The sequence below is a fragment of the Martes martes genome (genome assembly GCF_963455335.1).
Source record: "Martes martes genome assembly, chromosome: 13".
NCBI lineage: Eukaryota > Metazoa > Chordata > Mammalia > Carnivora > Mustelidae > Martes > Martes martes.
This window is the reverse complement of record NC_137901.1, coordinates 87,212,009-87,224,645: the sequence shown is the minus strand read 5'-3', so window position 1 is coordinate 87,224,645 and position 12,637 is coordinate 87,212,009. Positions and strand designations below refer to the sequence as shown.

Sequence of the window (12,637 nt, the reverse complement as noted above, 5' to 3'; positions counted from 1 at the left end):
CCCAGTTACATTCGCATACAATAGTCACAGTGTTGATCCAATGACAGAACCATGTGTACTCTCACTCATTTCTCAATTGTGTCATTTTTCTAAAGTAACCTACTTCCGACTCCTCTCTAGCAGTAATATCCACGAAATCCAGGCTTTGGTGTGCTGCATATGTACTTTTCCTGAGTCATGTTACGTAACAACTTAAAAACATTCGTCTCTTTATGTCAGGATCCTCTTAAACTCTATGTGGCTTTCAGTTACTACCTTCTCCGCATCATTAGGGTAAAGAAACTCCAGGTGTCTGTTTCTAGTCGTTGTTTATTTCCACCGGTAATGGGAAGAGACCGTCAGCAGTGCTTAAGCAAGAGAGGAGACACATCACACATCACCTAGGTGCATGCCGCATTCACACTGTGTCACCTCCCAGGTTCGGGGACAGTGACAGGCAGAATCACCCTGCTGCTTTCTCAAATAACTTTGACCCGCGCCCCCACTTTGTCTTTCCCACCTTGAACTGATTTGCTTCCTTCCACATTTGCTGCTCTATGTTCCTGGCATGGCAAAAACTCTCTACAGTGCACAACCAAGGCTGGGCTCTCATTTCGTTCTTTCTCTTCCCTAAAGGTTTAGCTTCTTCTCCCGAGACAAGAAGCGTCTGGCCAACGCGCAGAGGAACGTGCACATCCAGGAGTCCTTCGGCCAGTGGGCAAACTCCCACCGTGATGACGGTTACACGGAGCAAGGACAGGAAGCCCTGCAGCACCTGTGACCGCAGCCCCCGCCTCCCCCCACCCCCACGCCTTCGGACCGGAACTGTCCCCCGCCAGCGCCCGCAGCGGAACCCGACAGCCCCAGGTGTCTCGACCTTGCACACCTCTGGGTTCAGAAGCACCCTCAGAACTGATCCCTCAAACAGACTGTCTGCTTTGAGGAAGCACACTGAAAAACTGATGCCAAACTCGAAAGACATGTTTATTTATACCCAGGGCTCTCACCGTTTATAATAGATGACTGATCCCTTAGGATATATATTTAATAATACCATGAGCAGAGGCCAGACTTTTGCATTAACTTCAGTAACACAAGCTTCTTTAAGCCAAATACATCACATGCACTGTAACTGCTGTTTGACTTGCTTTGTATGAAATTCTGTGTGTAGAGGTTTTATTAACACATTTGTCATGCTCGAGTGGGAGGCAGAGAAGTGGTAGATTCTCATTAGATCATTCAGGAAGTTGTCATGGTGGTAGCATAATAGATAGGATGCGTCCGTCAGATAAGCGGGGCCTCTGAAGTCACCAGGCGAGCTGGCCCCACTTAGATGCAAAGCAACAGAAAATAGGGACGACAGTCCCGCCCAGAAACTGGAGATGACTTGCAAGAGAGAGCCAGGGGTTCTCTTTTCACACCTTGTTACTGACACAGCCTAGAGCATGTAGCGAGTGCCTTGGAATCAGCTGAGTTATGCAGTACTAACCAAACAAAGTTGCTAAGGATGAGACATTGCAACCTTTCTCACTTCTCATTTGTATTTTTTTTCCCCTTGGCTTCTTTCTTCCTTGTAGCCTTCCATGTATCAAACACTTGGTCTCCTATAAAGAAGACAAGTGTGCCGGAGTGGATTTGGAATGGGTTGGAGGTGCCTAGGGGATACAGGACTTGGGGGGAAGGGGGGAGGCTCGCCAGTGCGAGGGCGGTGGGTGAAGCGATTGCTTGGGGACCACATGTCGGGCTGACTCATGGGGCTGGGGTGGCAGACAGAGAGCTAGAAGCCTGCATCTGGTGAGCTGGGGTTTTGCCCAAATAGCACTGTTTTTCTCCTACCCACAGAGGACCCAGGGCACAGGCTGGGTGCTGACAGACTGAGAGAGATAACATTTGCTAACAGAACACAAGTACATCGGACAGGTCCGCAATCTACACATTGCTAAGAAACCATCAGTTTGGTTTACAGAGTCGATGGGAACTTTCCAGACTGCTGAAAATAACGATCAGACAGGATAATGTGACTTTTGCACGGTGGTTCTCAAATCTGATTGGCCACGAGATTTATCAGTTGATTCTGAGTATAAAAGCAGGCGATGGAGGAACCCCCTCCCCCAGGCCACCTTTAGTTGCCCTTTCCCCAGGAGTAGCCAGTGTTGCCCGTTTCTTGAGTGTCTTTCTTGAAAGAGCTTATAAATATACATGCGGTTATGTAACAAAATATATTTTTTCTTTTTTTTTTTTAAACATAAATGGCAGCAAACTATATATATGTGCTATTCCGTACCTTTCTTTTCTTAGAATACCCTGGAGATGACTCCACATCGGTACTAAGACGTGGGTCTCAGTGTCCCCCAGGGACATTTAACAATGTCTGGAGTTGATTTCGGTGTTTTGGTTGTCACAACTCCTACTGTCATTCAGGGTGTAGCTCTAGGGATTCTGCTCCACGCCCTACACTGGTCAGGACAGCACCCCACAACAAAGAATCTTCAAGCACCACATGTAATCGTGCAAGATGGAAGGACCCCTGGTCTACCATGTGGATGCGTAATTTGTTCACGTTTGCCCATGCCCCAGCGACGGACAGGGAGTTTCCTTCCAATCTTTTACTGCCTAAAACAGTACCACACACTTTCATACATGTACGTCAGTCTGCAGAATAAACTAGAAGAATTACTTGCTAGGTGATAGGTGTATGCCTTTGTCACGTGGCTACTGCTAAGGTCCCTGCTTGTGGGGCCTCTACCAAATTTTTTGTTTTTAGTTATCAGAACCCCTACGAGATGAACCCTGAATAGGATAGGGTCTGAGTGGGCATATTTGTTTAATCCATCCATGTTCTGGCACCCAGGGTTGATAACTGCTGGCTTGGACGACATAAACTCCGTGAGTGGATTTCTTTCTTCTGATGCTGTCTCACCACACGTGCTTTCTTGATGTGGACCGCTCTTTTTAGCTGAAGGACCTACCAACTCTAGCCCATAAAACACTTCTGGTGCCGTAAGAGGGAGCGCTTTGTGAAACCGTAGTGAAATCAGAAGGGTGTCCCTGCCCGGCTGTTTTTTGAGATGGAGACGGTAAAATTCTGCACTGGAAATTTACAAAGGAAAGAGTCTATTTTTTGAAAACTGTTCAAACAGCTAACTGCACTTTTTTTTTTTTTTTTTAGATTTTATTTATTTATCTGACACAGAGAGATCACAAGTAGGCAGAGAGGCAGGCAGAGACGGGGTGGGGGGGGGGGGAAGCAGGCTCCCCGCTGAGCAGAAAGCCTGATGTGGGGCTCTATCCCAGGACCCTGAGACCATGACCTGAGCTGAAGGCAGAGGCTTAACCCACGGAGCCACCCAGGCGCCCCCTAACAGCACTTTTAAGATAGAGCAGGTTCCCTGCGTAACAACGAGATTCATAATCTGAATGCAAAAACCTAGTCGTCCTTTACTTTGCATGAAGCATCTTGACTTTTAAGAACCTGAGCTTTCAAAGATACAGCCATGGGTAAAACAAAAATGCTAAGTGTCACTTTTGTGAAAGTCCTGTGAAGAGCATGGTAATTTTCAAAGCCCTCAGAAACTGAGGTCAATATATCCAGCCCCCAAACAGATGGGAGACTGGATGTCCAAGAGGGAGAAGTCAAATCAATCAGAACCAGACAGCAGCCTTTCATTGATTTCACTTCCACTGCATGCTTTTTTTTTTTTTTTTAAGTTTCTATCTATCCATTTGAGACAGAGAGATAGAGAGAGAGCATGAGCAGGGGGAGAGGCAAAAGCAGGCTCCCTGCTGAACCAGGAGCCCAATGTGGGCTCGATCCCAAGACCCTGGGATCTTGACCCGAGCCAAAGGCAGATGTTTAACCATCACACTCTCTTCTTTGGAGCTTCACAAACCAGAGCCCCAGAGGCTTGCAACTTGGGCTTTTCATTTTAAACGCCAGCCTCCCTGCCCAAAACAGGGAAGAGAGAAAGGCAGTCAGCATTCGCCTCCAGAATGGAGTTACGTTTGTTCAAGAGTAGCTGATTACCGACCTAGGCCACTGCTCACACTGGCTTTGCTAGGCAGCTCTGGACATTCTCCCTGAATTCACTTTTCTATCCCTTCTTTACTTCAGCTCGACTATAGACATAAAGATGGAAAAGATACAACGTACTCTGACCAGATTTGGGTTCCCAGGAGTCTGAGAGCAATGCAAATGATTTTTGGTCATCACCTTTTTTTTGCCAAGCCCCCAAAACAGTCAATTCCAACAGAAAGGAGAAATAGTCACAAAAACAAATTCTCTACTGCCAAATTAAGAGAGAGTTCTCCACTGCTACATGCCCTTCTCTATAGTGCTGGTGAGGACAAAACTGTTTCTCAGGTTTATTAAATAATGGGTCCCTGGAACAAGAAGATGAAATTTCATAATATCAGCATGTCCAGCTTAAACCACAGTTCCAGATTGGAAAGAAAACTTACTCCAGATTCCATCACCATCAGCAAGTTTTATTCACGCACTGGACATACACACCATATAAAAGCAACACAGATCTCTCTGTGCTTCTGTTCATGCTGTGTCTTCGTCTGGGTTCTGGTGGTGGTGGTGGTGAGCCTCTATTTACTTCGGTCCCTCTTCTCCCTCCCCTTGGCTCTGTCATCTCTGAAGTCCCTCTCTCTCTCCCAGTCACTTTCTGGCCACACCCTGGCTGACTCTCTGTCCTGCCATCTCCTCTCCCGGCCACGGTCGTGGTCTCGGTCCCTTGTCCGAGAGTCCCAGTGTCTTTCTCGAGACCGAGATCGCTCCCGCTTTTCCCTTTTTCCCTCTCTGTATTGGTCATTTTTAACAATCGGCAAATTAATGGGTTTTCGAAAAGGCCGATCACGTCCCCCAAACCTCAATTGCCCGGATTCCTTTTTCCCCCCTAGGCCCCCTCCAAGTCGCCGAGGGATCCAGCCTTTGAGGGTCCTTTCCAGCTCGTAGTCAACAAATATCTCATGCTGGTCAATAACCAGGCCGTCCGCATCTCGGTAGGCTTTGATCAGAGAACGCTCCTCCTTGTATTCAATGAAGGCATAGCCCTTGGAAAAGCCCGTGACCAAATCCCTCACCAGCCTAAGCCGCCGGATGTCCCCATAGCGGGAAAATACTTCCTTCAACTTCTCCTCCTTCGTCTGCAAGTTTAGTCTTGCCACAAAAAGGGTGAGGAGGGGGTCTCCTGTGACGCCTTTGTTGGGGGTGTATCGTGCCAACATTGCCCTCCAGACGGCGCGATCGTGCGGGTCTTCATCAGTGCCATCAATGCTGCCTGCTTTAAGCGGGTCATACTCCTTGGCAATGGGCATCCAGTCGTTCATGTTCTAGGAGGGATCACAGCAAGCCTTTATGGAGCACCTACTATGACCTACTCATTTCATCCTTACAACGAACATCCCCATGAAGTAGATACTGTTATTCCCTCCTTCAGTAGGGAAGGAAGCAGGACCCAGAGCCAGAGGCCTCCCAGTCACAGCGCGGATGGAACAGTATCAAAGCCAGACAGTGGGGGGCGCCTGGGTGGCTCAGTGGGTTAAAGCCTCTGCTTTCGGCTCAGGTCATGATCCCAGGGTCCTGGGATCGAGCCCCGCATCGGGCTCTCTGCTCGGCAGGGAGCCTGCTTCCTCCTCTCTCTCTGCCTGCCTCTCTGCCTATTTGTGATCTCTGTCTGTCAAATAAATAAATAAATAAAAATCTTAAAAAAAAAAAAAAAGCCAGACAGTGGGGCTCCGAGACGTGGTCACCCGCTGCTCCATACTCCATCCCAGGAAGAAGCAAAGGGCAACGTGCTTGAGTTTGAACCATCCATGAACCATCCAATTTACTCACATCAGGACACTCACCAACTACATTACAACATGGCAACGCAGATCAAAATCCAGGCTTGCCTTTCAGACTAAAATGGTCATAGGAAAACCAGCCTGGGAACGGCTATGGAAAATGGTGTTTTTATTTTTTATTTTTTTTAAAGATTTTATTTGACAGAGAGAGAGAGATCACAAGTAGGCAAAGAGACAGGCAGAGAGAGAGGGAGAAGCAGGCTCCCTGCTGAGCAGAGAGCCCGATGCGGGGCTCGATCCCAGGACCCTGAGAGATCATGACCTGAGCCGAAGGCAGAGGCTTAACCCACTGAGCCACCCAGGCGCCCCGAAAAATAGTGTTTTTAAAAGCCCTTTACTGTCAAGTATTTCAAACATGTACCCACATAGAGAATGGCATTAGCCCTCCACAAACTCATCACCTGACTCTGACCAACACAGGGCCAGTCTTACTTCATCTGTGCCTCACTTATATCCCCACTCCTAGATGACTCTCAAAGAAATTCTAGATCCTACATGCTCTTCTATGAATGTTTCGGTATGCGTCATTAAAAGATAAGAAAGGGAAGGACTGTTAGTAAAACGCAAAACTACAAGAGAAAACGGTGCTTTGGATGTGGTATTTTGCAACAGGTAGCAAAGCCGAAATTACAGCAACCCAGCAGCAACCGACTCCGGTTCAAAAGCAACATGGGCTTTCTTCCCAATCCCCTGGCTGATAATCTGTTCATGCCTGAAGGCCTGGGAACTGATTGCAAAGGTAATTTTAGCCCCGCAAGCATACTGCAACTGTGATTCATTCTGATACAGGAGCATTTTTTTTTTTTAAAGAGGATGGGAAAGTTTAAGTTGAGAGGAGAGGCTGCTGACACGGTAACTGATACACATTCTGGGGAATTTTTTTTTTTTTCATTCTGGGGAATTTGCTGGAATAATACAGTTTGCCAACATTTCAGACACTGCTACTGCTCACGTGACTGCCTCTGTAAAACTTGAGAGCCATTACTGAGATTCGTTACCTTAAAACCAGGACTCCAGGTGCTTGGCCGGCTCAATGAGCAGAGCATGTGACCCCCGACCTAGGGGTCATGAGTTCCAGCCCCATGTTGGGTGCAGAGCTGACTTTTACAAACAAACAAACGAGGGCTGTGTCAAATTGATAGAGTAATCTTATTCATAACATCTTTCCATGATATTTATTAAAATATCCATAATTTCTCCCCTCTTACTTGTATTTTCCTCAGGGAGCTTTTTACTTTTCTTCTTCTTCATTTGATGGGTCATGGAGGGAGGGTGCACTATGGGATTATTTTCCCAGTAAGAAGACCGAACACAGAATAAAATCCACAATCAATGGCACTGCACTCAAGACCTCTGACTGTCACTTATCGTTTCACCACAGCCCACTGCAAGATCTATTTCACCCAGGACTGCTCCTCATTCCTTAAATGCATCCTATTCCCCAGCTCCAGGTCCTCCTCTGTGCAATTTCCTCTCCTGGGAAGTGTCTTCCCTTCCACATCTCCACTTACAGAAACTCTATTGGTCCTTCCAAGCCCAGCTTCCAACCTCTTCCGCAGGAAGCAAATTCATCTGTCCCACAGCTCAGGGCACCTCTTCTGTAATACCAAGCACATTTTCCCCGAAAGCACAGCAAATACTCTTTAGTCTAGTGTATGCTTTACTTTATCTCCCTTCTAGAATACTTCCTGATGAGGACTACGAACTGAGAGGCAAAACCACCTTATGCTGTCTGCCACCACAGTATAAAAGGAGAGTATATATGCCCATCATCGTTAACCAGCAACTTTGGAGAAGGCAGCTCTGGTATCCTTATCCGTAAAAGGATTAAAAAAACAGCTGGAGTGGCGAGACGAGAGGATTTCAGTCCCTCTGGGGGCTGCCTCTAACTCATTGTCTCTCTCCTCTCTTGTGGCTGGAACTTCTCCATATGAAAAAAAGAAGAAAGTAAGAGAGAGCACTATGTTGTCTGACTCTCTCCCTGCTCTAGTCTCTTAACAATTCCATTCTACTGGCCCTGTCGTTCTAGACCACACTCCCTATCCTCCATCACAGGGTTGCAGACAGACAGACAGACAAACACACACACACACACACACACGGACCATACTTATTAGAGTTAACTCGTATCGAAGACTTAGGAGGTGCCAGGCACCATGCTAAGCAATTAATTCCCCTCCCCTCCCAACACTGTCAGGACATAGGTTCTACTATTAGTGCCATTTCAGGTGAGACAGAGACACACAAAAAGCTTTCTTTTGCCCCAAATCACAAGGCCAAGAAGTAGCTTTGCCAGGGAGTTACATTCAAGGGCTTTTACCACTCAAGAGCTGGACTTGAGCTCTTAGTATTTCCTTAGATGGCTGTCATAAAATAGAAAACTTTGAAGGTGGGGATACCAAAAACAACAACGAAAACCAAGAGGATTCTGTGTTTTTGAGGCTGAGGAAGAATCCCTTCCCCAACCAAGAAGAAAGGTCATAAAAGATCCATCAAATAAAACTGATATTATTCTCCATTGAACTCCTGTTCAAAGCCTTAAGAATTCTTTAATGTATGAAAGACATTAGGGTTCAAAGCCTACAGTCAAGAAAGAATTCTTGAGACGTTTCGGCGCCAAAAGGTGGTTTTATTAAAGCACGGGGACAGGACCTGAGGGCAAAAAGAGCTGCACCCTCCCAACTTTCAAGTTGGAAGGGGGTTAGGGATCGTGTAAGTCTCTAGGAATTTTGGAAACAAGGTTTCCAGGACCTTCAGGGGGCTGGCTATTTTTGGGAAAAGGTCATGTATTACTGTCCAATAAAACCTTAGTCATGAGATCCTTGATGTATATCGGTGGGTCATATGCTTGGGGGATGACTGCCAACACGGATCTTGAGGGGACAGAGGTAAAGGGAGTTTCCAAAGGAATTTTTATATGTTAAAGTAGACTCACAGGATCCTGGGGTTTGGGCTAAGATTGCCTCTTGCCCTTAGCAAAGTATCAGCATCAAGGCAGCTGGGTCCCTAGAGGAATGTCACCCTGCCTGTTTCCAGGACTTGTCAGTGAGTTGTAGGTAGTAAGGAAATTTAATAATTTTTTCTTCTGCCTTTGTTTCCCACATCATTCTTCAAATTAAAATCTGAAGAGAATTACAAAGGGATAGTCTGAATTTTGTTTCTCCTTCATGGGTATACTTCTATCATTACTAAATGCCAGGGTGCCTGGGTAGCTAAGTCCATTAGGCCTCTGCCTTTGACTAGGTCACCCTCTCAGGGACCAGGGATGGAGCCTCACATGGGGGTCCCTGCTCAGTGAGGAGTCTGCCCCTTACCCCCCTGCTAGTTTTCTCTCTCTCTCTTAAATAAATAAAATCTTTTAAAAAATACTAAGTGGCACGAAAAAGAAAGGAAGGGAGGGGAGAGGAGGGCAGGGGAGGAGAGGAGAGGAGAGGAAGAAAACTAAAACCAAGTACCAAGAGAGCAGCTAGCTTCACGATTTCTCATCCATTTTCCTGGGAATATCCCCTCCTCCGCTGCATTATGTTGAGATTTCCAATTTCTTTGGATTTTTAGGTAAATGTCACCATTTCATAAACATTCATAAATCTCAAATGAGATGCGAGCAATGAGTGGCGGGGGATGAAGGTAGATGGGGAAATTAATCATTAAAGACAAAAGAGTGGAAAGGGAACAAGAACACGGGATCCTGAGACAGAACATCAGGTTTAAGACCTAGTCCGTCCAAAGTTTAAATCCTCTGAAAAACGTAGCTACATGCCACTTCACTAGGTTATGGTGAAGATTAGCTAGGACAGTGTCCGTGAATGTGCTTTATAGTTAGAAATCATTATGAAGATCAGTTATTACGAAACCGTCCAATAAAGCGTGGAAAAGTGTGCTTCCCCTTTCTAAATCCCCCGAGTTTAGAATATTCCCGCGCTTTGCATCCAAGCGCGAAACAAAACTGAAGCGGGACCCACGGAGCCCTCCCGCGCATGCCCAGTGGCGCCGCGGCCGCGAATGCGGAAGTCTGGGTGGGAAAGCCTATACTCCTAGTAGCCCCGCCGCACCTCAGTCCTGACCGCTGGCCCTCGAGGCTGCCCCCCCGCCAAAGCCCCCAATCTCTCACCCTCTGAGTGGGAGAAGGGGCCCTTCTTCCACCCGAGCTATCGCCCCCGCTTTCGTCAACACAACCCCAGAACGGCTTCCCCCGACTTTGCCAGGCTTCAACATGGCGGCCCCTCCACGAGTGGACGCAAGGTCCGGGTCCAATTCCCTCGTCCTTCCCGTCGGAGTGGGCCCTACAGCCGCCAGGCCGCTCCCACTCACCTCAGCAAGGCTCCGGCTTCCCTTCGCACGGAAGCCAGCAGACTCCACGGACTCGAAGCGCCGGGAGATTCCTCGCGCTTGCCCGAACAGACCTTTATATTGGAAGAAGCAGATTCGCCACAAGCAATGTGTATATTTTTTCTTTCTTTTTTTTTTCTTTTTTTTTTACTTTTAAGAAACTTAATCCACGTGTATTGAGCCTCGAGGGTATATCATCGCCGAAGAGAAGGAGTTTTCCGTTTTTCTAATTTTTTGCATGACGACAGAAATTGCTTGATTGGACGATTGAGTTGAAAGATTATCGAATGTGCGGTTAGTCGTCTGGGAGGAGCAGACTCGCCCTCCGTAGCGAAGGGATCTGTCCACGCGGCGGGACTGTCAATTCTCAAGACTCACTTTGGGAATCGGATTATACGCTGGTGTCTTCAGAGAATGCGTGTGCTGGTTCCCACTGAAGAAGAAAAAGGGTCAGGGAAGGGTTGACAACCCTGACTCCATCTTGCATCAGCCACCATTTTGTGGAGTTCTCCGAAGAGCAGCCCCTCATGCTGAGGTTTGAATCCCTGGAAGGTTCCCTCCGTCTGCAGCCTTGAGCAAAAGAGGGCAACTGATCACCGGGCAAACCCATACCAGCTGAAATTTTTCCCTCGCTGGGGTAAACAAGCTTTAAAAACCCCTCCAGGGTCGGGCACACCAACTGAGTTGGATGGTGCTTCGCCCTTTGCAAACCTCAATAAAGACTTGTCTCCTTTTTCCTCGCTCATAGGCTCGCTCCAGAGGTTTTTCCCTTAACAGTGTGGAGCAGCGGCGGAGAAAGTGTGAAACCACCTGAGCACCTCCTGCGGACGTCTGGACCTGCCGAAGTGAGCACCGCAGCCCCGTGTCGCCTCTCTTAGGGCAGCTCCTACAATTGGGGTTACGGGGGGGTGGGGGGGAGTTCCACCTCGGTAGGGCTCAGGAGACTTTTCTTTCTTTCCTCCCCCACCTTAAGATTTTATTTATTTTTTTTAAAGATTTTATTTATTTATTTGACAGAGAGATCAAATAGGTAGAGGGGCAGGCAGAGGGGGAAGGGGAAGCAGGCTCCCTACTGAGTAGAGAGCTGACTTGGGGCTCGACCCCAGGACCCCGGGATCATGACCTGAGCCCAAGGCAGAGGCTTAACCCACTGAGCCACCCAGGCGCCCCCAAGATTTTATTTTTAAATACTCTATATCCCCAAGGTGGGGCTCGAACTCAGGACCCTGAGATCAAGCATCTCGTGCTCCACGGACTGAGCCAGTCTGGCACCCTGAGACTTTCTGGGGGGAGATTTCCTCGTTTCAGAACTGTTAGCCCTTCAGGGGAGGGTTCCTCCGATACAGAATGGGTACCAGTCTCTCAGGAACAGCTTTTGATGATCAGCCTGCTGATTGTACAGATAAAAACTATGGCCCATGGACATGGGGGTGGCTAATGATCTGATTTCTGCTCAGATCATGATCTCAGGATTGTCAGATGGAACTCTGCCTCAGGCTCCTCCTTCAGTGGGGAGTCTGCTACCCTCCCGCTCCCTCTGCCCTCCATCGTTCCTGCTCACTGGCTCTCTAAACAGATAAGTGAAATCTTTAAAAAAAACAAAACAAAACAAAAACAAAAACACCCATGGCCTGGGGAGCTGTAAGTTTCCTCAACCTGGGTTCAGATCACTAAATATCATTTAAAACATCACTGGCCTCGTTGGGGCACCTTTGACATCCCTAAATTGGTGTATTTAAGAACACCGTTGGGAAGGTAAAGCTATCATACTTCACAAAATCAGTGGAAGCCTGTTTCAGTTGGTGGTTATAAACCCTCAAAAGAAACGACTCGGTCATAGCCGCTGTAAAAGGAAAAAATTCAAAAGTCAAAGATGAAAACAATTAGAACAACTCAACACTGAATCAAAAATAATTCCACATCTTCCATTTCCAGTTCTCTGTCCCCCACTGCATGCCTTCTATTTTTTCTGTTATTTGCAGATCTTTCCAAACTTTCTCTTTCTCCTCTGAAATTTCTCCCTTCCCAGTCCTGCCACCATCCATCCTCCCAAAACTAACACCAAAGCACCTTTACTAGCCCTAATCCCAACAATCAGGTCCTTTCTTTCACCTCCTGGTCCTAAACAGAACTTAATCTTGCAAAAGACTTTCCTAACCCAAAAGAAAATTCAAAAGAGTTCACCTGACAACTAATTTGGACTATCAGTGCCCTTAATCCAGACCCTTCTGACCTTTACCAACTAGTATGCATGCTTGTGGGACCTATACAGGACCAAGAATGGATGAATAAAGCTGGGTAGGAAGACCCCGTACAGGATTTTGAACTTCCCCATAATGAGGCCCTAGAAAAAAGCTTCTAATACAGCTGCAAATTTAGTCAAAATGATTCCCCATATGTGGGCACCTCAAATAAATTAGAAGGCAGTACAAAACAAAACAAAACAAAAAAAGGAAGAACTTGTTTTACAATTCTT

The 12,637-nt window shown here is 47.1% G+C and overlaps 2 protein-coding genes across 4 annotated transcripts in view; one reads left to right on the top strand and one right to left on the bottom strand.

The window, feature by feature from the left end:
• Positions 1-1,111, top strand: part of RILPL1 (Rab interacting lysosomal protein like 1) — a 40,884-nt gene extending 39,773 nt beyond the window's left edge. For all 3 annotated transcript variants that reach the window (XM_080821488.1, XM_080821487.1, XM_080821489.1), the window contains one exon: positions 616-1,111. In XM_080821488.1, the coding sequence (XP_080677614.1) occupies positions 616-760 (145 nt within the window). In that variant the 3' untranslated portion in view covers positions 761-1,111. The remainder of the gene's footprint in view (positions 1-615) is intronic.
• Positions 1,112-3,169: 2,058 nt separating this feature from the next.
• On the bottom strand, positions 3,170-10,242 carry SNRNP35 (small nuclear ribonucleoprotein U11/U12 subunit 35). Its single transcript, XM_080821490.1, has 2 exons — positions 10,144-10,242; positions 3,170-5,316 (listed from the first exon to the last, which is right to left on the bottom strand). The coding sequence occupies exon 2, from the start codon at positions 5,311-5,313 to the stop codon at positions 4,573-4,575; it is 741 nt and encodes a 246-aa protein (XP_080677616.1). The 5' UTR covers positions 5,314-5,316; positions 10,144-10,242; the 3' UTR covers positions 3,170-4,572.
• Positions 10,243-12,637: the final 2,395 nt, after the last annotated feature.